The 27,644-nt window shown below is 56.1% G+C and overlaps 1 protein-coding gene across 3 annotated transcripts in view; it reads left to right on the plus strand.

The window, feature by feature from the left end:
- Nucleotides 1–27,644, plus strand: part of dok7b (docking protein 7b) — a 149,850-nt gene that overhangs the window by 85,799 nt on the left and 36,407 nt on the right. The window contains exon 9 of one of the 3 annotated variants that reach the window (XM_072515720.1): nt 4,296–5,279. The exons of the other annotated variants lie outside the window; for them this stretch is intronic. Coding sequence (XP_072371821.1) covers nt 4,296–5,279 — 984 coding nt within the window. The remainder of the gene's footprint in view (nt 1–4,295; nt 5,280–27,644) is intronic. 3 annotated transcript variants of the gene reach the window in all.

Consider the following 27,644-nt stretch of genomic DNA (forward strand, 5'->3'; position numbering starts at 1 on the left):
TGTGAACAGTTTTGGTCCCCTGGGGCGGGATTCTCTGACCCCCCCCCCCCCCCCCCCGTCGGGTCGGAGAAGCAGTGGGGGGTGGCGTGAATCCCGCCCCCGCCGGCTGCCGAATTCTCCGGCGCCGGGGTTTTGGCGGGGGCGGGAAGCGCGGTGCGTCGGTCGGGGGCCGTTGGCAGCGGCCCCCCCCCCCGGCGATTCTCTGGGCCGAGTGGCCGCCCGTTTTTCGGTCGGTCCCGCCGGCGTATGTTACGACAGGTACTTACCGTCGGGACCTGGCTCCACGGGCGGCCTCCGGGGCCTTCGGGGGGGGGGGGGGGGGATCTGGCCCCAGGGGGTGCCCTCATGGTGGCCTGGCCCGCGATCGGAGCCCACCGATCCGCGGGCGGGCCTGTGCCGTGGGGGCACTCTATTCCTCTGCGTCGGCTGCTGTGGACCTCCGCGATGGCCGACGCTGAGATGAACCCCCGTGCGCATGCGCTGGGATGACACCAGCACACGTTGGCGCTCCCGCGCATGCGCCAACTCACGCTGGCCAGCGGAGGCCTTTCGGTGCCGGTTGGCGAGGCGCCAAACCACCCCGGCGCCGGCCTAGCCCCTGCAGGTGCGGAGGATTCTGCACCTTCGGGGCGGCCCGACGCCGGAGTGATTCACCCCACTCCTTCCCGCCGGAGTGGCCCGCCCCGCCGGTTTTCAAAGAAGCCGCCCCTTATCGAAGGAAAGATAGACTGGCATTGTAGACAGTCCAGACAAGGTTGACTCGGTTGATCCCGGGTACAGAGGGATTTGGAAGAGAGTAGGTTGGGCCTGTGCCCATTGGAGTTTAGAGGAATGTGTGGCGACCTTATTGAGACGTATCGGATTCTCGGGGCTTGACAGGGTCGATGCTGAGAGGATGTTTCCTTCTGTGGGAGAATCTAGGACCAGAGGGCATGATCTCAGAGTAAGGCGTCGCCCACTTCAGACAGAGATGAGGAGGGTGAATTCAATGTGAAGATAGGACTTTGTCTCCACAAGGCCTGGTCGGTGGTCACTCCTGCCAATACTGTCACGGGCAGGTGCACCTGCGGCAGGCAGATTGGTGAGGGTGAGGCCGAAGTATGTTTTTATCTCTTGTTGGTTTCCTCACCCCCTGCTGCAGTCCCAGTCTAACCGCTAACATCTGGGACATTACCTGAGATGTATGGCTAGCCATCAAGAAATCAGATGGGGAATTCAGGAGAAACTTCTTGAGCCTAAGCTGGGGAAGAAAGCGGGAATGGCTTGCACAGGGAGTGATTGAGATAAATATTCTCAGGGCACTAGACCCTGAGGGAGAAGGGGCTGGAGGGCTATATTAATCGATGTAGATGGGAGAAGGCTTGAAGGGAATAAGGACTGGTTGAGCTGAGTGACCTGTTTATTCTATGCCAGTCTATGTAAAATGTTTAAGGACATGCTAAGGCCGTGACAGACATCCTATAAATGAAAGTCTTCATTGTTCTTCCTCCTGCTAATTGCCTCATGATATTTTGTGTCGCTTTAAGTGTAATTTGCTTTCTGAATGCTCTCCAGGGCAATATGTTAATATATTGTGACACGCACATTATCAAGTATCAAAGCCACAAACTGTGGTGGACACTCTGGGTCCGTTCGCTCAGCAGTTATAGAAGGGCGATGATGATTAAACAGAGTAACCTAATCCGATACATTTACTTACGATCTTGTTTTCTCACCTGGTGTTGAATGTTGGCTGCACACGCCAGGATTTTTAAATAGATCAAAACGAATTTGATACAGATTTTGGCGTCATTTGACAAACAACACGGTGGCGCAGTGGTTAGCACTGCTGCCTCACAGCCTCCAGGGACCCGGCTTCAATTCTGGCCTCGGGTGACTGCCTGTGTGGAGTTTTGCACGTTCTCCCCGTGTCTGAGTGGATTTCCTCCGGGTGCTCCGGTTTCCTCCCACAGTCCAAAGATGTGCAGGTTAGGTGGATTGGCCATGATAAATTGCCCCTTAGTGTCCAAAAAGGTTAGGTGGGGTTACTGGGTTACGGGGATGGGGTGGAGGGGTGGGCTTAAGTAGGGTGCTCTTTCCAAGGGCAGGTGCAGATCCGATGGGCCGAATGGCCTCCATCTGCACTGTAAATTCTATGATTCTACATGTGATATCAGGGGTGGGGTGGGGGGTGCAGATACATTCAACGTCTCTTAACATGGTGGATATCCCCCCCCCCCCCCCAACCCCCCGACTCACCTCACACCATGGCCCATTGAGTTCATTCAGTGATTGGCTGAGTCTGTACAGACCAGCACAGCCCATTGACAAGAACATGAGGAAACGGAGCAGCACGGTAGCACAGTGGTTAACGCAGTTGCTTCACAGCTCCAGGTTCTATGAAATCTATGAGAAGGCCCTACTTGAGGCCTGCTCCACATTTCAGTGAGATCATGGCTACCTCACTCCACTTCCCTGTCCTGGCCTCGTAGCCCTTGATTCTCTCAGTGTCCATAAACCTATCCTTCTCAGTCTTCAGTATAATTCTTGACTGAACATTCACAGCCCCCCACCCCCCGGGTCGAATTTAGAGAATTGCAAAGGTTTCTGAGAGAAGAAATGTCCCACTCATCTCAGTGGTAAAGTGCTGATCTCTTACCTTTTGACTATGACCCCCTGGGTCTAGACTCACCTGCCAGGGAAAACAGCCCTTCAGCAGCGACCCTGTCAAACCCTCTCAGAATTCTCTGCACTTCAGTGAGACCAGCTCCCTGGGGAATGTAGGCTCAATCTCTCCTCCATTAAAACAGCCCTCTCGTCCCAGGAATCAATCTCGCAAATATTTGTTGCACTCTCTCCAAGCTAAGTATATCCTACCTTGGGCAAGGTGACCAAAACTGCAGCCAGTACACCAGGTACAGTCTCACCAAGGCCTTATACAATTGCAGCAAGGTTTCCTCACTCTTCTTGTCGAACATTCTGTTCCGTTTGGATACCCTACGCATTCTAGATTAGTAAGAAGTCTTACAACACCAGGTTAAAGTCCAACAGGTTTGTTTCAAACACTGGCTTCCGGAGCACTGCTCCGTCCTCAGGTGAAAGGAGCTGTGCTCCGAAAGCTAGTGTTTGATACAAACCTGTTGGACTTTAACCTGATGTTGTAAGACTTCCTTCTGTGCTCACCCCAGTCCAAACGCCGGCATCCCCACATCATTCTAGATTAGGGAAGGGGAAAACAGAACAGTTAGAGGGTTCTTGCAACAAATCACTGTTAACAATCTCTTCCTTGAAGTGAGAATTAATGGGTACTAGATGAAGGCATGGTATAACTAGGCTGTACCATCAAACTGCCCCATGGCACCCTGTGATAAACACCACTGATCATTCACTACGTGTATTACGGTACTGCCACTGTACTCCAGACATTACAGTAAATCCCGGCTACTGGCTCCACCCAGCAGGCTCTGCATAAAAGTGTACGCTCTCCTGCACTGCCCCCATTCTTGGTTCCAGCTGCAGGAGGCTTAACATCTGGCACAATAAAGCCTCAATAGTTCACCATTCGTCTCGTAGTCATTGATGGTGCATCGCACCCCTCCTGTAAGGTTCAGCTGTGACATCTCAAAGCATATTTTGTTTTTTATTCATTCATGGGATTTTGTGTTGCCGGCAAGGCTGGTGTTTATTGTCCATCTCTAATTTGCCGTTGAGAATGTGAGCGAGCTTGAACAATTGCAGTCCGCGTGGGTGAAGGTACGCCCCCAATTCTGAGACTTGGGGGGAGGGGGTCCAGGAGTTTTTGACCCAGCAACTAGAATATATTTCCAATGCATGATGGTGTGTGACTTGGAGGGGAGCTTTGAGGCAACGTTTTCTTCCCACCAGACTGCTGCCTTTGCCAAGTGGTAGAGGTTTCCGATTTAGGGGGTTCTGTCGAAGGATCTTTGGTGAATCATTGCGGCATGGGACACGCTGCAGGCATAATGGAGGGGAGTGGGTCTTTAAGGTGGTGGATGCATTGTCCATGAAATGGGCTGCTTTGTTCTGGATGGTGTTGAGCATCTTGAGAGGAATAGCGAGCTTCACTCATCTAGGCAAATGCAGAGAACTCTGTTGCCGTCCTGATGTCCTCCTGATGAGCCACAAGGTATAACTGTTTGCTTGCATTTATTGACCCACATGCATTCAAGGAGATTATTGATCTAGAGGTGAAGATCATCATAAACGTCTTAACTTGCCTTTTTGTGCCCTCTGATTTCCGTTGAATCCAGTATTCTATAAAATGTATATCTGGTTATTTATGTACCATGGAGCAGGACCTGGTAGTGGAAACAAAGAGAAGGCATGTATCAATAAGCTGTACGGGCTGACTGAGCCACTCAATAACCAATACAAGCAAATCCAAAGAGTGCCCAGGAGCATCAACCAGACTAAGGTGAAGCAACAAGGTGGGAACTGTCACAACAGTGATGGGGACATATATGGTACATTGTGGGAGGCCAGGAACAGGCGCCTCACAGACAAGGGCACCTCTCGGCTTGGTGTAACAAGGGCCAGGCGGCCCGCCACCTGTAACGATTCCGGTGCCAAGGGAAGCATCTTCAACCGTAGCCATTCCATGGACGATAGGTTGAACACGCTCCTGGAGCGCAGCGTGACGCTTTGTGATGAGTCCGGAGCTCACAGCAAAACGTTTGCAAGGAGCCAGCAGTCAGGAGCATGGCCGAGCCATGGCAAAGGCCACAGAGGTGGTGGAGACAGCAGTGTGCCTGCAGAGGGAGACGTGTATGAAAGAATGACCACAGCACAGCATTACAAATCAGGGCGCAGAGACGCGGTGAACTCAAGCCGCAGTCTTGGTCCAATCTACGACCTTTGGAGAAAACTGTCAAACGTAAGGGACACTTACAATGTCATCAATGATCCCAGAAAGCTACTTGGCGCCGTGGGTAAGGCGCGGACCTTCCCGGGCACCGGGGATGCGGCCACCCGCCACCCTGTTACCCACGGGGGCAGCCCAAACACTATGGCACAGCCTTATGCGTTGATAGAGGCCCCGGTACCAGAACGCTGCGTGCCAGAGGGCCACCAGGCTGCTGCAGATTGCGGCGGGTACAAAGTGAAGGAGGTAGAGGGCAGCAAGTCAAGCAGCTGGTCGCCCGGGAGACAGCAAGCAGATGCTGAACTGAACAGGGCAGATTGGCAGCTTTCACTCTGGAGGAGAGGATTGAAGGAGCTCGCTGCAAACGACGACAATGGTCTGGAGGCCCGGGCGTTTGACAGCAGGAAACGGGATGAAGGTAAAATTGGCTACTTTTACAATTTATTGTCCCTCTCCTGTTTTGACAAATCTCTGCCATTTTCCAGTGATTCCCATCCCGAATCTGTGCTCTCTTTATTCTAACCTTTACTATTCGCATCACCAACTAGATTATCTGCTTATTTCCATTCTGAACCCAGTCTTGACCAGTCCCGTTACTAACCAAAGTCTTTCGCTATTTCCATTTCTGACCAAACGTTCCCCTCTTCCCACTAACCAGAAACTCTGGTGTTCCCAGACTCTCTGCTTTTCCCAGTATGGATCAGCCTCCGCTCTACTGCTTACTATTCGGCCTCTACAATCCCCATTCCCAATCCCCACTGTTCCCACTGCCAACTAGAATCTCCGTCATTCACAATACTGACTGCTTGCCCCATCTGTTGCCGTTACAACTTGCATTGATGTATAAAAATGTCCGGGATGCGTTACGGGAGCAAAGCCTGACCAGAATAAACACTTGGGAAGGGTAAAAAGGAGTTTGAACGTTGTTCTGAGGGAGCCGAGTTGGAGGGGAGGGAGGGAGGGGTTTGTGTTCTGACAAAGTGATCAGTAATGAGGCGAAAGGAAGAGGAATGTTCGAAAGAAGCAGTTCTGAAAGCACAAACTCCGGGGAGGGGGGTTATAGAGGTTGGAGAAGTTGTATAGAGAGAGAGAGAGGGGGGGGGGCTTAAGCGATTTAAACACGAGGTAGAGAATTTTAACTTTGAGGTGTTGAGGAACCCACTACCTATTTGTATTGATCGTCACTACCTGCTGGTGTCCCCTCTCACTCCACTACGTGCTGGTGTCTCCTCTCACTCCACTACCTGCTGGTGTCTCCTCTCACTCCACTACCTGCTCATGTCTCCTCTCACTCCACTACCTGCTGGTCTCACACCACTGCCTGCTGGTATCTCATCTCACTCCACTACCTGCTGGTCCCTCCTCTCCCCCTACTACCTGCTGGTGTCTCCTCTCACTCCCTACCTGCTGGTGTCTCCTCTCACTCCACTACCTGCTGGTGTCTCCACTCAACCCACTACCTGCTGGTCTCCCAACTCCTCGACCTGCTGGTCTCACACCACTGCCTGCTGGTATCTCATCTCACTCCACTACCTGCTGGTCCCTCCTCTCCCCCTACTACCTGCTGGTGCCTCCTCTCACTCCGCTACCTGCTGGTGTCTCCTCTCACTCCCTACCTGCTGGTGTCTCCTCTCACTCCACTACCTGCTGGTGTCTCCTCTCACTCCTCTACCTGCTGGTCCCTCCTCTCACTCCCTACCTGCTGGTGTCTCCTCTCACTCCACTACCTGCTGGTGTCTCCACTCAACCCACTACCTGCTGGTCTCCCAACTCCTCGACCTGCTGGTGACTCCTCTCACTCCCTACCTGCTGGTGTCTCCTCTCACTCCACTACCTGCTGGTGTCTCCTCTCACTCCACTACCTGCTGGTGTCTCCTCTCACTCCACTACCTGCTGGTGTCTCCTCACACATCACTACCTGCTGGTGTCTCCTCTCACTCCACTACCTGCTGGTGTCTCCTCTCACTCCACTACCTGCTGGTGTCTCCTCTCACTCCACTGCCTGCTGGTGTCTCCTCTCACTCCACTACCTGCTGGTCCCTCCTCTCACTCCCTACCTGCTGGTCCCTCCTCTCACTCCACTACCTGCTGGTGTCTCCTCTCGCTCCATTACCTGCTGGTGTCTCCTCTCACTCCCTACCTGCTGGTGTCTCCTCTCACCCTTATACCTGCTGGTGTCTCCTCTCACTCCACTACCTGCTGGTCTCCCAACTCCTCTACCTGCTGGTGTCTCCTCTCACTCCACTACCTGCTGGTGTCTCCTCTCACTCCGCTACCTGCTGGTGTCTCCTCTCACTCCCTACCTGCTGGTGTCTCCTCTCACTTCACTACCTGCTGGTGTCTCCTCTCACTCCCTACCTGCTGGTGTCTCCTCTCACTCCACTACCTGCTGGTGTCTCCTCTCACTCCACTACCTGCTGGAGTCTCCTCTCACTCCACTACCTGCTGGTCTCACACTCCACTACCTGCTGGTGTCTCCTCTCACTCCCTACCTGCTGGTGTCTCCTCTCACTCCACTACCTGCTGGTGTCTCCTCTCACTCCACTACCTGCTGGAGTCTCCTCTCACTCCACTACCTGCTGGTCTCACACTCCACTACCTGCTGGTGTCTCCTCTCACTCCCTACCTGCTGGTGTCTCCTCTCACTCCACTACCTGCTGGTGTCTCCTCTCACTCCACTACCTGCTGGTGTCTCCTCTCACTCCCTACCTGCTGGTGTCTCCTCTCACTCCCTACCTGCTGGTGCCTCCTCTCACTCCACTACCTGCTGGTGTCTCCTCTCACTCCACTACCTGCTGGTGTCTCTTCTCACTCCACTACCTGCTGGTGTCTCTTCTCACTCCACTACCTGCTGGTGTCTCTTCTCACTCCACTGCCTGCTGGTGTCTCCTCACACTCCACTACCTGCTGGTCCCTCCTCTCACTCCCTACCTGCTGGTGTCTCCTCTCACTCCACTACATGCTGGTGTCTCCTCTCAGTCCACTGCCTGCTGGTGTCTCCTCTCACTTCACTACCTGCTGGTGTCTCCACTCAACCCACTACCTGCTGGTCCCTCCTCTCACTCCACTACCTGCTGGTGTCTCCTCTCGCTCCATTACCTGCTGGTGTCTCCTCTCACTCCCTACCTGCTGGTGTCTCCTCTCACCCTTATACCTGCTGGTGTCTCCTCTCACTCCACTACCTGCTGGTCTCCCAACTCCTCTACCTGCTGGTCCCTCCTCTCACTCCACTACCTGCTGGTGTCTCCTCTCACTCCGCTACCTGCTGGTGTCTCCTCTCACTCCCTACCTGCTGGTGTCTCCTCTCACTCCACTACCTGCTGGTGTCTCCTCTCACTCCACTACCTGCTGGAGTCTCCTCTCACTCCAATACCTGCTGGTCTCACACTCCACTACCTGCTGGTGTCTCCTCTCACTCCCTACCTGCTGGTGTCTCCTCTCACTCCACTACCTGCTGGTGTCTCCTCTCACTCCACTACCTGCTGGAGTCTCCTCTCACTCCACTACCTGCTGGTCTCACACTCCACTACCTGCTGGTGTCTCCTCTCACTCCCTACCTGCTGGTGTCTCCTCTCACTCCACTACCTGCTGGTGTCTCCTCTCACTCCACTACCTGCTGGTGTCTCCTCTCACTCCACTACCTGCTGGTGTCTCTTCTCACTCCACTACCTGCTGGTGTCTCTTCTCACTCCACTACCTGCTGGTGTCTCTTCTCACTCCACTGCCTGCTGGTGTCTCCTCACACTCCACTACCTGCTGGTCCCTCCTCTCACTCCCTACCTGCTGGTGTCTCCTCTCACTCCACTACATGCTGGTATCTCCTCTCAGTCCACTGCCTGCTGGTGTCTCCTCTCACTTCACTACCTGCTGGTGTCTCCACTCAACCCACTACCTGCTGGTGTCTCCCCCCACTCCTCTACCTCCTGGTGCCTCCTCTCACTCCCTATCTGCTGGTGTCTTCTCTCACTCCACTACCTACTGGTGTCTCCTCACACTCCTCTACCTGCTGGTCCCTCCTCTCACTCCACTTCCTGCTGGAGTCTCCTCTCACTCCACTACCTGCTGGTGTCTGCTCTCACTCCACTACCTGCTGGTGTCTGCTCTCACACCACTACCTGCTGGTCTCACACTTCACTACCTGCTGGTGTCTCCACTCATTCCACTGCCTACTGGTCTCACTCCACTGCCTGCTGGTATCTCATCTCACTCCACTACCTTCTGGTGTCTCCTCTCACTCCACTACCTGCTGGTGTCTCCTCTCACTCCACTACCTGCTGGTGTCTCCTCTCACTCCTCTACCTGCTGGTCTCACACTCCACTACCTGCTGGTGTCTCCTCTCACTCCACTACCTGCTGGTGTCTCTTCTCACTCCTCTACCTGCTGGTCTCACACTCCACTACCTGCTGGTGTCACCTCTCACACCACTACCTGCTGGTGTCTCCTCACTCCACTACCTGCTGGTGTTTCCTCTCACTCCACTACCTGCTGGTCTCACACGTCACTACCTGCTGTTGTTTCCACTCATTCCACTGCCTACTGGTCTCACTCCACTACTTGCTGGTGTCTCCTCTCCCTCCACTACCTGCTGGTGTCTCCTCTCACTCGTCTACCTGCTGGTGTCTCCACTCACTCCACTACCTGCTGGTCCCTCCTCTCACTCCCTACCTGCTGGTGTCTCTTCTCACTCCACTACCTGCTCGTGTCTCCTCTCACTTCACTACCTACTGGTGTCTCCACTCAACCCACTACCTGCTGGTGTCTCCCCCCACTCCACTACCTCCTGGTGTCTCCTCTCACTCCACTACCTGCTGGTGTCTCCTCTCACTCCACTACCTGCTGGTCTCACACTCCACTACCTGCTGGTGCCTCCTCTCACTCCACTACCTCCTGGTGTCTCCTCTCATTCCACTACCTGCTGGTGTCTCCTCTCACTCCCTACCTGCTGGTGTCTCCTACCCACTCCACTACCTACTGGTGTCTCCTCACACTCCACTACCTGCTGGTCCCTCCTCTCACTCCACTGCCTGCTGGTGTCTCCTCTCATTCCACTACCTGCTGGTGTCTCCACTCACTCTACTGCCTGCTGGTCCCTCCTCTCACCCCCTACCTGCTGGTGTCTCCTCTCACTGCACTGCCTGCTGGTGTCTCCACTCAACCCACTACCTGCTGGTGTCTCCTCTCACTCCACTACCTGCTGGAGTCTCCTCTCACTCCACTACCTGCTGGTGTCTCCTCTCACTCCCTACCTGCTGGTGTCTCCTCTCACTCCACTACCTGCTGGTGTCTCCTCTCACTCCCTACCTGCTGGTGTCTCCTCTCACTCCCTACCTGCTGGTGTCTCCTCTCACTCCACTACCTGCTGGTGTCTCCTCTCACTCCACTACCTGCTGGTGTCTCCTCTCACTCCCTACCTGCTGGTGTCTCCTCTCACTCCACTACCTGCTGGTGTCTCCTCTCACTCCCTACCTGCTGGTGTCTCCTCTCACTCCACTACCTGATGTGTCTCTCATTCCACTACCTGCTGGTGTCTCCTCTCACTCCACTACCTGCTGGTGTCTCCTCTCACCCCCTACCTGATGTGTCTCTCATTCCACTACCTGCTGGTGTCTCCTCTCACTCCACTACCTGCTGGTCCCTCCTCTCACTCCACTACCTGCTGGTGTCGCCTCTCACCCCCTACCTGATGTGTCTCTCATTCCACTGCCTGGTGTCTCCTCTCACACCACTGCCTGCTGGTGTCTCCTCTCACTCCACTACATGCTGGTGTCTCCTCTCACTCCCTACCTGCTGGTGTCTCCTCTCACTCCACTACCTGCTGGTGTCTCCTCTCACTCCACTACCTGCTGGAGTCTCCTCTCACTCCACTACCTGCTGGTCTCACACTCCACTACCTGCTGGTGTCTCCTCTCACTCCCTACCTGCTGGTGTCTCCTCTCACTCCACTACCTGCTGGTGTCTCCTCTCACTCCACTACCTGCTGGAGTCTCCTCTCACTCCACTACCTGCTGGTCTCACACTCCACTACCTGCTGGTGTCTCCTCTCACTCCCTACCTGCTGGTGTCTCCTCTCACTCCACTACCTGCTGGTGTCTCCTCTCACTCCACTACCTGCTGGTGTCTCCTCTCACTCCCTACCTGCTGGTGTCTCCTCTCACTCCCTACCTGCTGGTGCCTCCTCTCACTCCACTACCTGCTGGTGTCTCCTCTCACTCCACTACCTGCTGGTGTCTCTTCTCACTCCACTACCTGCTGGTGTCTCTTCTCACTCCACTACCTGCTGGTGTCTCTTCTCACTCCACTGCCTGCTGGTGTCTCCTCACACTCCACTACCTGCTGGTCCCTCCTCTCACTCCCTACCTGCTGGTGTCTCCTCTCACTCCACTACATGCTGGTGTCTCCTCTCAGTCCACTGCCTGCTGGTGTCTCCTCTCACTTCACTACCTGCTGGTGTCTCCACTCAACCCACTACCTGCTGGTCCCTCCTCTCACTCCACTACCTGCTGGTGTTTCCTCTCGCTCCATTACCTGCTGGTGTCTCCTCTCACTCCCTACCTGCTGGTGTCTCCTCTCACCCTTATACCTGCTGGTGTCTCCTCTCACTCCACTACCTGCTGGTCTCCCAACTCCTCTACCTGCTGGTCCCTCCTCTCACTCCACTACCTGCTGGTGTCTCCTCTCACTCCGCTACCTGCTGGTGTCTCCTCTCACTCCCTACCTGCTGGTGTCTCCTCTCACTCCACTACCTGCTGGTGTCTCCTCTCACTCCACTACCTGCTGGAGTCTCCTCTCACTCCAATACCTGCTGGTCTCACACTCCACTACCTGCTGGTGTCTCCTCTCACTCCCTACCTGCTGGTGTCTCCTCTCACTCCACTACCTGCTGGTGTCTCCTCTCACTCCACTACCTGCTGGAGTCTCCTCTCACTCCACTACCTGCTGGTCTCACACTCCACTACCTGCTGGTGTCTCCTCTCACTCCCTACCTGCTGGTGTCTCCTCTCACTCCACTACCTGCTGGTGTCTCCTCTCACTCCACTACCTGCTGGTGTCTCCTCTCACTCCACTACCTGCTGGTGTCTCTTCTCACTCCACTACCTGCTGGTGTCTCTTCTCACTCCACTACCTGCTGGTGTCTCTTCTCACTCCACTGCCTGCTGGTGTCTCCTCACACTCCACTACCTGCTGGTCCCTCCTCTCACTCCCTACCTGCTGGTGTCTCCTCTCACTCCACTACATGCTGGTGTCTCCTCTCAGTCCACTGCCTGCTGGTGTCTCCTCTCACTTCACTACCTGCTGGTGTCTCCACTCAACCCACTACCTGCTGGTGTCTCCCCCCACTCCTCTACCTCCTGGTGCCTCCTCTCACTCCCTATCTGCTGGTGTCTTCTCTCACTCCACTACCTACTGGTGTCTCCTCACACTCCTCTACCTGCTGGTCCCTCCTCTCACTCCACTTCCTGCTGGAGTCTCCTCTCACTCCACTACCTGCTGGTGTCTGCTCTCACTCCACTACCTGCTGGTGTCTGCTCTCACACCACTACCTGCTGGTCTCACACTTCACTACCTGCTGGTGTCTCCACTCATTCCACTGCCTACTGGTCTCACTCCACTGCCTGCTGGTATCTCATCTCACTCCACTACCTTCTGGTGTCTCCTCTCACTCCACTACCTGCTGGTGTCTCCTCTCACTCCACTACCTGCTGGTGTCTCCTCTCACTCCTCTACCTGCTGGTCTCACACTCCACTACCTGCTGGTGTCTCCTCTCACTCCACTACCTGCTGGTGTCTCTTCTCACTCCTCTACCTGCTGGTCTCACACTCCACTACCTGCTGGTGTCACCTCTCACACCACTACCTGCTGGTGTCTCCTCACTCCACTACCTGCTGGTGTTTCCTCTCACTCCACTACCTGCTGGTCTCACACGTCACTACCTGCTGTTGTTTCCACTCATTCCACTGCCTACTGGTCTCACTCCACTACTTGCTGGTGTCTCCTCTCCCTCCACTACCTGCTGGTGTCTCCTCTCACTCGTCTACCTGCTGCTGTCTCCACTCACTCCACTACCTGCTGGTCCCTCCTCTCACTCCCTACCTGCTGGTGTCTCTTCTCACTCCACTACCTGCTCGTGTCTCCTCTCACTTCACTACCTACTGGTGTCTCCACTCAACCCACTACCTGCTGGTGTCTCCCCCCACTCCACTACCTCCTGGTGTCTCCTCTCACTCCACTACCTGCTGGTGTCTCCTCTCACTCCACTACCTGCTGGTCTCACACTCCACTACCTGCTGGTGCCTCCTCTCACTCCACTACCTCCTGGTGTCTCCTCTCATTCCACTACCTGCTGGTGTCTCCTCTCACTCCCTACCTGCTGGTGTCTCCTACCCACTCCACTACCTACTGGTGTCTCCTCACACTCCACTACCTGCTGGTCCCTCCTCTCACTCCACTGCCTGCTGGTGTCTCCTCTCATTCCACTACCTGCTGGTGTCTCCACTCACTCTACTGCCTGCTGGTCCCTCCTCTCACCCCCTACCTGCTGGTGTCTCCTCTCACTGCACTGCCTGCTGGTGTCTCCACTCAACCCACTACCTGCTGGTGTCTCCTCTCACTCCACTACCTGCTGGAGTCTCCTCTCACTCCACTACCTGCTGGTGTCTCCTCTCACTCCCTACCTGTTGGTGTCTCCTCTCACTCCACTACCTGCTGGTGTCTCCTCTCACTCCCTACCTGCTGGTGTCTCCTCTCACTCCCTACCTGCTGGTGTCTCCTCTCACTCCACTACCTGCTGGTGTCTCCTCTCACTCCACTACCTGCTGGTGTCTCCTCTCACTCCCTACCTGCTGGTGTCTCCTCTCACTCCACTACCTGCTGGTGTCTCCTCTCACTCCCTACCTGCTGGTGTCTCCTCTCACTCCACTACCTGATGTGTCTCTCATTCCACTACCTGCTGGTGTCTCCTCTCACTCCACTACCTGCTGGTGTCTCCTCTCACCCCCTACCTGATGTGTCTCTCATTCCACTACCTGCTGGTGTCTCCTCTCACTCCACTACCTGCTGGTCCCTCCTCTCACTCCACTACCTGCTGGTGTCGCCTCTCACCCCCTACCTGATGTGTCTCTCATTCCACTGCCTGGTGTCTCCTCTCACACCACTGCCTGCTGGTGTCTCCTCTCACTCCACTACATGCTGGTGTCTCCTCTCACTCCACTACCTGCTGGTGTCTCCCCCCACTCCACTACCTGCTTGTGTCTCCTCTCACTCCACTACCTCCTGGTGTCTCCTCTCATTCCACTACCTGCTGGAGTCTCCTCTCACTCCCTATCTGCTGGTGTCTCCCCCCACTCCACTACCTGCTGGTCCCTCCTCTCACTACACTACCTGCTGGTATCTCCGCTCACTCCACTACCACCTGGTCTCTCCTCTCATTCCAGTACCTGCTGGGGTCTCCTCTCACTCCACTACCTCCTCGTGTCTCCTCTAAATCCAGTACCTGCTGGGGTCTCCTCTCACTCCACTACCTCCTCGTGTCTCCTCTAAATCCACTACCTGCTGGTGTCTCCTCTCACTTCACTACCTGCTGGTGTCTCCTCTCACTCCACTACCTGCTGGTGTCTCCTCTCACTCCACTACTTGCTGGTCCCTCCTCTCACTCCACTACCTGCTTCTTCCTCCTCTGACTCCACTACCTACTGGTGTCTCCTCACACTCCTCTACCTGCTGGTCCCTCCTCTCACTCCACAGACTGCTGGAGTCTCCTCTCACTCCACTACCTGATGGTGACTCCTCTCACTCCACTACCTGCTGGTGTCTGCTCTCACTCCACTACCTGCTGCTGTCTCCTCTCACTCCACTACCAGCTGGTCTCACACTTCACTACCTGCTGGTGTCACCACTCATTCCACTGCCTACTGGTCTCACTCCACTGCCTGCTGGTATCTCATCTCACTCCACTACCTTCTGGTGTCTCCTCTCACTCCACTGCCTGCTGGTGTCTCCTCTCACTCCACTACCTGCTGGTGTCTCCTCTCACTCCACTACCTGCTGGTGTCTCCTCTCACTCCTCTACCTGCTGGTCCCTCCTCTCACTCCACTACCTGCTTCTTCCTCCTCTGACTCCACTACCTACTGGTGTCTCCTCACACTGCTCTACCTGCTGGTCCCTCCTCTCACTCCACAGACTGCTGGAGTCTCCTCTCACTCCACTACCTGCTGGCGTCTGCTCTCACTCCACTACCTGCTGGTGCCTGCTCTCACTCAACTACCTGCTGGTGCCTGCTCTCACTCCACTACCTGCTGGTGCCTGCTCTCACTCCACTACCTGATGGTGACTCCTCTCACTCCACTACCTGCTCATGTCTCCTCTCACTCCACTACCAGCTGGTCTCACACTTCACTACCTGCTGGTGTCTCCACTCATTCCACTGCCTACTGGTCTCACTCCACTGCCTGCTGGTATCTCATCTCACTCCACTACCTTCTGGTGTCTCCTCTCACTCCACTGCCTGCTGGTGTCTCCTCTCACTCCTCTACCTGCTGGTGTCTCCTCTCACTCCTCTACCTGCTGGTCTCACATTCCACTACCTGCTGGTGTCTCCTCTCAATCCACTACCTGCTGTTGTCTCCTCTCACTCCTCTACCTGCTGGTCTCACACTCCACTACCTGCTGGTGTCTCCTCTCACTCCACTACCTGCTGGTGTCTCCTCTCACTCCACTACCTGCTGGTGTTTCCTCTCACTCCACTACCTGCTGGTCTCACACGTCACTACCTGCTGGTGTCTCTTCTCACTCCACTACCTGCTGGTGTCTCCTCTCACTCTACTACCTGCTGGTGTCTCCACTCACTCCTCTACCTGCTGGTGTCTCCACTCACTCCACTACCTGCTGGTGTCTCCACTCACTCCTCTACCTGCTGGTGTCTCCACTCACTCCACTGCCTGCTGGTGTCTCCTCTCACTCCACTGCCTGCTGGTGTCTCCTCTCACTCCCAACCTGCTGGTGTCTCCACTCACTCCACTGCCTGCTGGTGTCTCCTCTCACTCCACTACCTGCTGGTGTCTCCTCATACTCCACTATCTGCTGGTGTCTCCTCTCACTCCCCACCTGCTGGTGTCTCCTCACACTCCACTACCTGCTGGTCCCCCCTCTCACTCCACTGCCTGCTGGTGTCTCCTCACACTCCACTACCTGCTGGTCCCCCCTCTCACTCTACTGCCTGCTGGTCCCTCCTATCACTCCCTACCTGCTGGTGTCTCCTCTCACTCAACTACCTGCTGGTGTCTCCTCTCACTCCACTACCTGCTGGTGTCTCCTCTCACTCCACTACCTGCTGGTGTCTCCTCTCACTCCACTGCCTGCTGGTGTCTCCTCTCACTCCACTACCTGCTGGTGTCTCCCCCCACTCCACTACCTCCTGGTGTCTCCTCTCACTCCACTACCTGCTGGTGTCTCCTCTCACTCCACTACCTCCTGGTGTCTCCTCTCACTCCACTACCTGCTGGGGTCCCCTCTCACTCCACTACCTGCTGGTGTCTCCTCTCATTCCACTACCAGCTGGTGTCTCCTCTCACTCCAGTACCTCCTGGTGTCTCCTCTCACTCCACTGCCTGCTGGTGTCTCCTCTCACTCCACTACCTGCTGGTGTCTCCCCCCACTCCACTACCTCCTGGTGTCTCCTCTCACTCCACTACCTGCTGTTGTCTCCTCTCACTCCTCTACCTGCTGGTCTCACACTCCACTACCTGCTGGTGTCTCCTCTCACTCCACTACCTGCTGGTGTCTCCTCTCACTCCACTACCTGCTGGTGTTTCCTCTCACTCCACTGCCTGCTGGTCTCACACGTCACTACCTGCTGGTGTCTCCTCTCACTCCACTACCTGCTGGTGTCTCCTCTCACTCTACTACCTGCTGGTGTCTCCACTCACTCCTCTACCTGCTGGTGTCTCCACTCACTCCACTGCCTGCTGGTGTCTCCTCTCACTCCACTACCTGCTGGTGTCTCCACTCACTCTACTGCCTGCTGGTGTCTCCTCTCACTCCCAACCTGCTGGTGTCTCCACTCACTCCACTGCCTGCTGGTGTCTCCTCTCACTCCACTACCTGCTGGTGTCTCCTCACACTCCACTATCTGCTGGTGTCTCCTCTCACTCCCTACCTGCTGGTGTCTCCTCACACTCCACTACCTGCTGGTCCCCCCTCTCACTCCACTGCCTGCTGGTGTCTCCTCACACTCCACTACCTGCTGGTCCCCCCTCTCACTCTACTGCCTGCTGGTCCCTCCTATCACTCCCTACCTGCTGGTGTCTCCTCTCACTCCACTACCTGCTGGTGTCTCCTCTCACTCCACTACCTGCTGGTGTCTCCTCTCACTCCACTACCTGCTGGTGTCTCCTCTCACTCCACTGCCTGCTGGTGTCTCCTCTCACTCCACTACCTGCTGGTGTCTCCCCCCACTCCACTACCTCCTGGTGTCTCCTCTCACTCCACTACCTGCTGGTGTCTCCTCTCACTCCACTACCTCCTGGTGTCTCCTCTCACTCCACTACCTGCTGGGGTCCCCTCTCACTCCACTACCTGCTGGTGTCTCCTCTCATTCCACTACCAGCTGGTGTCTCCTCTCACTCCAGTACCTCCTGGTGTCTCCTCTCACTCCACTGCCTGCTGGTGTCTCCTCTCACTCCACTACCTGCTGGTGTCTCCCCCCACTCCACTACCTGCTGGTGTCTCCCCCCACTCCACTACCTCCTGGTGTCTCCTCTCACTCCACTACCTGCTGTTGTCTCCTCCCACTCCTCTACCTGCTGGTCTCACACTCCACTACCTGCTGGTGTCTCCTCTCACTCCACTACCTGCTGGTGTCTCCTCTCACTCCACTACCTGCTGGTGTTTCCTCTCACTCCACTACCTGCTGGTCTCACACGTCACTACCTGCTGGTGTCTCCTCTCACTCCACTACCTGCTGGTGTCTCCACTCACTCCTCTACCTGCTGGTGTCTCCACTCACTCCTCTACCTGCTGGTGTCTCCACTCACTCCACTGCCTGCTGGTGTCTCCTCTCACTCCACTACCTGCTGGTGTCTCCACTCACTCTACTGCCTGCTGGTGTCTCCTCTCACTCCCAACCTGCTGGTGTCTCCACTCACTCCACTGCCTGCTGGTGTCTCCTCTCACTCCACTACCTGCTGGTGTCTCCTCACACTCCACTATCTGCTGGTGTCTCCTCTCACTCCCTACCTGCTGGTGTCTCCTCACACTCCACTACCTGCTGGTCCCCCCTCTCACTCCACTGCCTGCTGGCGTCTCCTCACACTCCACTACCTGCTGGTCCCCCCTCTCACTCTACTGCCTGCTGGTCCCTCCTATCACTCCCTACCTGCTGGTGTCTCCTCTCACTCCACTACCTGCTGGTGTCTCCTCTCACTCCACTACCTGCTGGTGTCTCCTCTCACTCCACTACCTGCTGGTGTCTCCTCTCACTCCACTGCCTGCTGGTGTCTCCTCTCACTCCACTACCTGCTGGTGTCTCCCCCCACTCCACTACCTCCTGGTGTCTCCTCTCACTCCACTACCTGCTGGTGTCTCCTCTCACTCCACTACCTCCTGGTGTCTCCTCTCACTCCACTACCTGCTGGGGTCCCCTCTCACTCCACTACCTGCTGGTGTCTCCTCTCACTCCACTGCCTGCTGGTGTCTCTTCTCACTCCACTACCTGCTGGTGTCTCCCCCCACTCCACTACCTCCTGGTGTCGCCTCTCACTCCACTACCTGCTGGTGTCTCCTCTCACTCCACTACCTCCTGGTGTCTCCTCTCACTCCACTGCCTGCTGGTGTCTCCTCTCACTCCAGTACCGCCTGGTGTCTCCTCTCATTCCACTACCTACCTACTGGTGTCTCCTCACACTCCACTGCCTGCTGGTCCCTCCTCTCACTCTCACTCTCCTCTCACTCCACTACCTGCTGGCGTCTCCACTCACTCTACTGCCTGCTGGTCCTTCCTATCACTCCCTACCTGCTGGTCCCTCCTCACACTCCCTACCTGCTGGTGTCTCCTCTCACTCCACTGCCTGCTGGTCCCTCCTCTCACTCCACTACCTGCTGGTCCCTCCTCTCACTCCACTACCTTCTGGTCCCTCCTCTCACTCCACTACATGCTGGTGTCTCCTCTCACTTCACTACCTGCTGGTGTCTCCACTCAACCCACTACCTCCTGGTGTCTCCTACCCACTCCACTACCTACTGGTGTCTCCTCACAATCCACTACCTGCTGGTATCTCCTCTCACTCCACTACCTGCTGGTGTCTCCTCACACTCCACTATCTGCTGGTGTCTCCTCTCACTCCCTACCTGCTGGTGTCTCCTCACACTCCACTACCTGCTGGTCCCCCCTCTCACTCCACTGCCTGCTGGTGTCTCCTCACACTCCACTACCTGCTGGTCCCCCCTCTCACTCTACTGCCTGCTGGTCCCTCCTATCACTCCCTACCTGCTGGTGTCTCCTCTCACTCCACTACCTGCTGGTGTCTCCTCTCACTCCACTACCTGCTGGTGTCTCCTCTCACTCCACTACCTGCTGGTGTCTCCTCTCACTCCACTGCCTGCTGGTGTCTCCTCTCACTCCACTACCTGCTGGTGTCTCCCCCCACTCCACTACCTCCTGGTGTCTCCTCTCACTCCACTACCTCCTGGTGTCTCCTCTCACTCCACTACCTGCTGGTGTCTCCTCTCACTCCACTACCTCCTGGTGTCTCCTCTCACTCCACTACCTGCTGGGGTCCCCTCTCACTCCACTACCTGCTGGTGTCTCCTCTCACTCCACTGCCTGCTGGTGTCTCCTCTCACTCCACTACCTGCTGGTGTCTCCCCCCACTCCACTACCTCCTGGTGTCTCCTCTCACTCCACTACCTGCTGGTGTCTCCTCTCACTCCACTACCTCCTGGTGTCTCCTCTCACTCCACTGCCTGCTGGTGTCTCCTCTCACTCCAGTACCGCCTGGTGTCTCCTCTCATTCCACTACCTACCTACTGGTGTCTCCTCACACTCCACTGCCTGCTGGTCCCTCCTCTCACTCTCACTCTCCTCTCACTCCACTACCTGCTGGCGTCTCCACTCACTCTACTGCCTGCTGGTCCTTCCTATCACTCCCTACCTGCTGGTCCCTCCTCACACTCCCTACCTGCTGGTGTCTCCTCTCACTCCACTGCCTGCTGGTCCCTCCTCTCACTCCACTACCTGCTGGTCCCTCCTCTCACTCCACTACCTTCTGGTCCCTCCTCTCATTCCACTACATGCTGGTGTCTCCTCTCACTTCACTACCTGCTAGTGTCTCCACTCAACCCACTACCTCCTGGTGTCTCCTACCCACTCCACTACCTGCTGGTATCTCCTCTCACTCCACTACCTATTGGTGTCTCCTCTCACTCCACTACCTACTGGTGTCTCCTCACACTCCTCTACCTGCTGGTCCCTCCTCTCACTCCACTACCAGCTGGTCTCACACTTCACTACCTGCTGGTGTCTCCACTCATTCCACTGCCTACTGGTCTCACTCCACTGCCTGCTGGTATCTCATCTCACTCCACTACCTTCTGGTGTCTCCTCTCACTCCTCTACCTGCTGGTCCCTCCTCTCACTCCACTACCTGCTTCTTCCTCCTCTGACTCCACTACCTACTGGTGTCTCCTCACACTGCTCTACCTGCTGGTCCCTCCTCTCACTCCACAGACTGCTGGAGTCTCCTCTCACTCCACTACCTGCTGGCGTCTGCTCTCACTCCACTACCTGCTGGTGCCTGCTCTCACTCCACTACCTGCTGGTGCCTGCTCTCACTCCACTACCTGATGGTGACTCCTCTCACTCCACTACCTGCTCATGTCTCCTCTCACTCCACTACCAGCTGGTCTCACACTTCACTACCTGCTGGTGTCTCCACTCATTCCACTGCCTACTGGTCTCACTCCACTGCCTGCTGGTATCTCATCTCACTCCACTACCTTCTGGTGTCTCCTCTCACTCCACTGCCTGCTGGTGTCTCCTCTCACTCCTCTACCTGCTGGTCTCACACTCCACTACCTGCTGGTGTCTCCTCTCACTCCACTACCTGCTGGTGTCTCCTCTCACTCCACTACCTGCTGGTGTCTCCTCTCACTCCTCTACCTGCTGGTCTCACATTCCACTACCTGCTGGTGTCTCTTCTCACTCCACTACCTGCTGGTGTCTCCTCTCAATCCACTACCTGCTGTTGTCTCCTCTCACTCCTCTACCTGCTGGTCTCACACTCCACTACCTGCTGGTGTCTCCTCTCACTCCACTACCTGCTGGTGTCTCCTCTCACTCCACTACCTGCTGGTGTTTCCTCTCACTCCACTACCTGCTGGTCTCACACGTCACTACCTGCTGGTGTCTCCTCTCACTCCACTACCTACTGGTGTCTCCTCTCACTCTACTACCTGCTGGTGTCTCCACTCACTCCTCTACCTGCTGGTGTCTCCACTCACTCCACTGCCTGCTGGTGTCTCCTCTCACTCTACTGCCTGCTGGTGTCTCCTCTCACTCCCAACCTGCTGGTGTCTCTTCTCACTCCACTACCTGCTGGTGTCTCATCTCACTTCACTACCTGCTGGTGTCTCCTCACACTCCACTACCTGCTGGTGTCTCATCTCACTTCACTACCTGCTGGTGTCTCCTCACACTCCACTATCTGCTGGTGTCTCCTCTCACTCCACTACCTGCTGGTGTCTCCCCCACTCCACTACCTGCTGGTGTCTCCCCCACTCCACTAACTCCTGGTGTCTCCTCTCACTCCACTACCTGCTGGTGTCTCCTCTCACTCCACTACCTGCTGGTGTCTCCTCACACTCCACTATCTGCTGGTGTCTCCTCTCACTCCCTACCTGCTGGTGTCTCCTCACACTCCACTACCTGCTGGTCCCCCCTCTCACTCTACTGCCTGCTGGTCCCTCCTATCACTCCCTACCTGCTGGTGTCTCCTCTCACTCCACTACCTGCTGGTGTCTCCTCTCACTCCACTGCCTGCTGGTGTCTCCTCTCACTCCACTACCTGCTGGTGTCTCCCCCCACTCCACTACCTCCTGGTGTCTCCTCTCACTCCACTACCTGCTGGTGTCTCCTCTCACTCCAGTACCTCCTGGTGTCTCCTCTCACTCCACTGCCTGCTGGTGTCTCCTCTCACTCCACTGCCTGCTGGTGTCTCCTCTCACTCCTAAACCTGCTGGTGTCTCCTCTCACTCCAGTACCTCCTGGTGTCTCCCCCCACTCCACTACCTCCTGGTGTCTCCTCTCATTCCACTACCTACTGGTGTCTCCTCTCACTCCACTGCCTGCTGGTCCCTCCTCTCACTCCACTACCTGCTGGCGTCTCCACTCACTCTACTGCCTGCTGGTCCTTCCTATCACTCCCTACCTGCTGGTCCCTCCTCACACTCCCTACCTGCTGGTGTCTCCTCTCACTCCATTGCCTGCTGGTCCCTCCTCTCACTCCACTACCTGCTGGTGTCTCCTCTCACTTCACTACCTCCTGGTGTCTCCACTCAACCCACTACCTCCTGGTGTCTCCTCTCACTCCCTATCTGCTGGTGTCTCCTACCCACTCCACTACCTACTGGTGTCTCCTCACAATCCACTACCTGCTGGTGTCTCCTCTCATTCCACTACCTGCTGCTGTCTCCTCTCACTCCACTACCACCTGGTGTCTCCTCTCACTCCACTACCTACTGGTGTCTTCTCTCACTCCACTACCTACTGGTGTCTCCTCACACTCCTCTACCTGCTGGTCCCTCCTCTCACTCCACTTCCTGCTGGAGTCTGCTCTCACACCACTACCTGCTGGTCTCACACTTCACTACCTGCTGGTGTCTCCTCTCACTCCCTACCTGCTGGTGTCTCCTCTCACTCCACTACCTGCTGGTGTCTGCTCTCACACCACTACCTGCTGGTCTCACACTTCACTACCTGCTGGTGTCTCCACTCATTCCACTGCCTACTGGTCTCACTCCACTGCCTGCTGTTATCTCATCTCACTCCACTACCTTCTGGTGTATCCTCTCACTCCACTACCTGCTGGTGTCTCCTCTCACTCCACTACCTTCTGGTGTCTCCTCTCACTCCACTACCTGCTGGTATCTCATCTCACTTCACTACCTGCTGGTGTCTCCTCTCACTCCACTACCTTCTGGTGTCTCCTCTCACTCCACTACCTGCTGGTATCTCATCTCACTTCACTACCTGCTGGTGTCTCCTCTCACTTCACTACCTGCTGGTGTCTCCTCTCACTTCACTACCTGCTGGTGTCTCCTCTCACTTCACTACCTACTGGTGTCTCCACTCATTCCACTGCCTACTGGTCTCACTCCACTGCCTGCTGGTATCTCATCTCACTCCACTACCTTCTGGTGTCTCCTCTCACTCCACTACCTGCTGGTGTCTCCTCTCACTGCACTACCTGCTGGTGTCTCCTCTCACTCCACTACCTGCTGGTGTCTCCTCTCACTCCACTACCTGCTGGTGTCTCTTCTCACTCCACTACCTGCTGGTGTCTTCTCTCACTCCACTACCTGCTGGTGTCTCCTCTCACTCCTCTACCTGCTGGTCTCACACTCCACTACCTGCTGGTGTCTTCTCTCACTCCACTACCTGCTGGTGTCTCCTCTCACTCCACTACCTGCTGGTGTCTCCACTCAGTCCTCTGCCTGCTGGTGTCTCCCCTCACTCGTCTACCTGCTGGTGTCTCCACTCACTCCACTGCCTGCTGGTGTCTCCTCTCACTCCACTACCTGCTGGTGTCTCCACTCACTCTACAGCCTGCTGGTCCCTCCTCTCACTCCCTACCTGCTGGTGTCTCTTCTCACTCCACTACCTGCTGGTGTCTCCTCTCACTTCACTACCTACTGGTGTCTCCACTCAACCCACTATCTGCTGGTGTCTCCCCCCACTCCACTACCTCCTTGTGTCTCCTCTCACTCCACTACCTGCTGGTGTCTCCTCTCACTCCACTACCTCCTGGTGTCTCGTCTCATTCCACTACCTGCTAATGTCTCCTCTCACTCCCTACCTGCTGGTGTCTCCTACCCACTCCACTACCTACTGGTGTCTCCTCACACTCCACTACCGGCTGGTCCCTCCTCTCACTCCACTGCCTGCTGGTGTCTGCACTCACTCCACTACCTGCTGGTGTCTGCACTCACTCTCCTGCCTGCTGGTCCCTCCTCTCACTCCCTACCTGCTGGTGTCTCCTCTCACTCCACTACCTGCTGGTGTCTCCTCTCACTGCACTGCCTGCTGGTGTCTCCTCTCACTCCACTACCTGCTGGTGTCTCCTCTCACTCCCTATCTGCTGGTGTCTTCTCTCACTCCACTACCTGCTGGTGTCTCCTCTCACTCCCTACCTGCTGGTGTCTCCTTTCACTCCACTACCTGCTGGTGTCTCCACTCAACCCACTACCTGCTGGTTTCTCCTCTCACTCCACTACCTGCTGTTGTCTCCACTCAACCCACTACCTGCTGGTGTCTCCTCTCACTCCCTACCTGATGTGTCTCTCATTCCACTACCTGCTGGTGTCTCCTCTCACTCCACTGCCTGCTGGTGTCTCCTCTCACTCCACTACCTGCTGGTGTCTCCTCTCACTCCACTACCTCCTGGTCCCTCCTCTCACTCCACTACCTGCTGGTGTCTCCTCTCACTCCACTGCCTGCTGGTGTCTCCTCTCACTCCACTGCCTGCTGGTGTCTCCTCTCACTCCACTGCCTGCTGGTGTCTCCTCTCACTCCACTGCCTGCTGGTGTCTCCTCTCACTCCACTACCTGCTGGTGTCTCCTCTCACTCCACTGCCTGCTGGTGTCTCCTCTCACTCCACTACCTCCTGGTGTCTCCTCTCATTACACAACCTGCTGGAGTCTCCTCTCACTCCCGATCTGCTGGTGTCTCCTACCCACTCCACTACCTACTGGTGTCTCCTCACACTCCACTACCTGCTGGTCCCTCCTCTCACTCCACTGCCTGCTGGTGTCTCCTCTCACTCCACTGCCTGCTGGTGTCTCCTCTCACTCCACTACCTGCTGGTGTCTCCTCTCACTCCACTACCTGCTGGTGTCTCCTCTCACTCCACTACCTGCTGGTGTCTCCTCTCACTCCACTACCTGCTGGTGTCTCCTCTCACTCCACTGCCTGCTGGTGTCTCCTCTCACTCCACTACCTTCTGGTGTCTCCTCTCACTCCACTGCCTGCTGGTGTCTCCTCTCACTCCACTACCTGCTGGTGTCTCCTCTCACTCCACTACCTGCTGGTGTCTCCTCTCACTCCTCTACCTGCTGGTCCCTCCTCTCACTCCACTACCTGCTTCTTCCTCCTCTGACTCCACTACCTACTGGTGTCTCCTCACACTGCTCTACCTGCTGGTCCTTCCTCTCACTCCACAGACTGCTGGAGTCTCCTCTCACTCCACTACCTGCTGGCGTCTGCTCTCACTCCACTACCTGCTGGTGCCTGCTCTCACTCCACTACCTGCTGGTGCCTGCTCTCACTCCACTACCTGCTGGTGCCTGCTCTCACTCCACTACCTGATGGTGACTCCTCTCACTCCACTACCTGCTCATGTCTCCTCTCACTCCACTACCAGCTGGTCTCACACTTCACTACCTGCTGGTGTCTCCACTCATTCCACTGCCTACTGGTCTCACTCCACTGCCTGCTGGTATCTCATCTCACTCCACTACCTTCTGGTGTCTCCTCTCACTCCACTGCCTGCTGGTGTCTCCTCTCACTCCTCTACCTGCTGGTCTCACACTCCACTACCTGCTGGTGTCTCCTCTCACTCCACTACCTGCTGGTGTCTCCTCTCACTCCACTACCTGCTGGTGTCTCCTCTCACTCCTCTACCTGCTGGTCTCACATTCCACTACCTGCTGGTGTCTCTTCTCACTCCACTACCTGCTGGTGTCTCCTCTCAATCCACTACCTGCTGTTGTCTCCTCTCACTCCTCTACCTGCCGATCTCACACTCCACTACCTGCTGGTGTCTCCTCTCACTCCACTACCTGCTGGTGTCTCCTCTCACTCCACTACCTGCTGGTGTTTCCTCTCACTCCACTACCTGCTGGTCTCACACGTCACTACCTGCTGGTGTCTCCTCTCACTCCACTACCTGCTGGTGTCTCCTCTCACTCCACTACCTGCTGGTCTCACACTTCACTACCTGCTGGTGTCTCCTCTCACTCTACTACCTGCTGGTGTCTCCTCTCACTCCACTACCTGCTGGTCTCACACGTCACTACCTGCTGGTGTCTCCTCTCACTCCACTACCTGCTGGTGTTTCCTCTCACTCCACTACCTGCTGGTCTCACACGTCACTACCTGCTGGTGTCTCCTCTCACTCTACTACCTGCTGGTGTCTCCACTCAGTCCACTGCCTGCTGGTGTCTCCTCTCACTCCACTACCTGCTGGTGTCTCCACTCACTCTACTGCCTGCTGGTGTCTCTTCTCACTCCCAACATGCTGGTGTCTCTTCTCACTCCACTACCTGCTGGTGTCTCATCTCACTTCACTACCTGCTGGTGTCTCTACTCAACCCACTACCTGCTGGTGTCTCCCCCACTCCACTAACTCCTGGTGTCTCCTCTCACTCCACTACCTGCTGGTGTCTCCTCTCACTCCACTACCTGCTGGTGTCTCCTCACACTCCACTATCTGCTGGTGTCTCCTCTCACTCCCTACCTGCTGGTGTCTCCTCACACTCCACTCCCTGCTGGTCCCCCCTCTCACTCCACTGCCTGCTGGTGTCTCCTCACACTCCACTACCTGCTGGTCCCCCTCTCACTCTACTGCCTGCTGGTCCCTCCTATCACTCCCTACCTGCTGGTGTCTCCTCTCACTCCACTACCTGCTGGTGTCTCCTCTCACTCCACTGCCTGCTGGTGTCTCCTCTCACTCCACTACCTGCTGGTGTCTCCCCCCACTCCACTACCTCCTGGTGTCTCCTCTCACTCCACTACCTGCTGGTGTCTCCTCTCACTCCAGTACCTCCTGGTGTCTCCTCTCACTCCACTGCCTGCTGGTCCCTCCTCTCACTCCACTACCTGCTGGCGTCTCCACTCACTCTACTGCCTGCTGGTCCTTCCTATCACTCCCTACCTGCTGGTCTCACACTCCACTACCTGCTGGTGTCTCCTCTCAGTCCACTGCCTGCTGGTCCCTCCTCTCACTCCACTACCTGCTGGTCCCTCCTCTCACTCCACTACCTGCTGGTCCCTCCTCTCACTCCACTACATGCTGGTGTCTCCTCTCACTTGACTACCTGCTGGTGTCTCCACTCAACCCACTACCTCCTGGTGTCTCCTCTCACTCCCTATCTGCTGGTGTCTCCTACCCACTCCACTACCTACTGGTGTCTCCTCACAATCCACTACCTGCTGGTGTCTCCTCTCATTCCACTACCTGCTGCTGTCTCCTCTCACTCCACTACCACCTGGTGTCTCCTCTCACTCCACTACCACCTGGTGTCTCCTCTCACTCCACTACCTACTGGTGTCTTCTCTCACTCCACTACCTACTGGTGTCTCCTCACACTCCTCTACCTGCTGGTCCCTCCTCTCACTCCACTTCCTGCTGGAGTCTGCTCTCACACCACTACCTGCTGGTCTCACACTTCACTACCTGCTGGTGTCTCCTCTCACTCCCTACCTGCTGGTGTCTCCTCTCACTCCACTACCTGCTGGTGTCTGCTCTCACACCACTACCTGCTGGTCTCACACTTCACTACCTGCTGGTGTCT

Source organism: Scyliorhinus torazame, chromosome 9, assembly GCF_047496885.1.
Source record: "Scyliorhinus torazame isolate Kashiwa2021f chromosome 9, sScyTor2.1, whole genome shotgun sequence".
Classification (NCBI taxonomy): domain Eukaryota; kingdom Metazoa; phylum Chordata; class Chondrichthyes; order Carcharhiniformes; family Scyliorhinidae; genus Scyliorhinus; species Scyliorhinus torazame.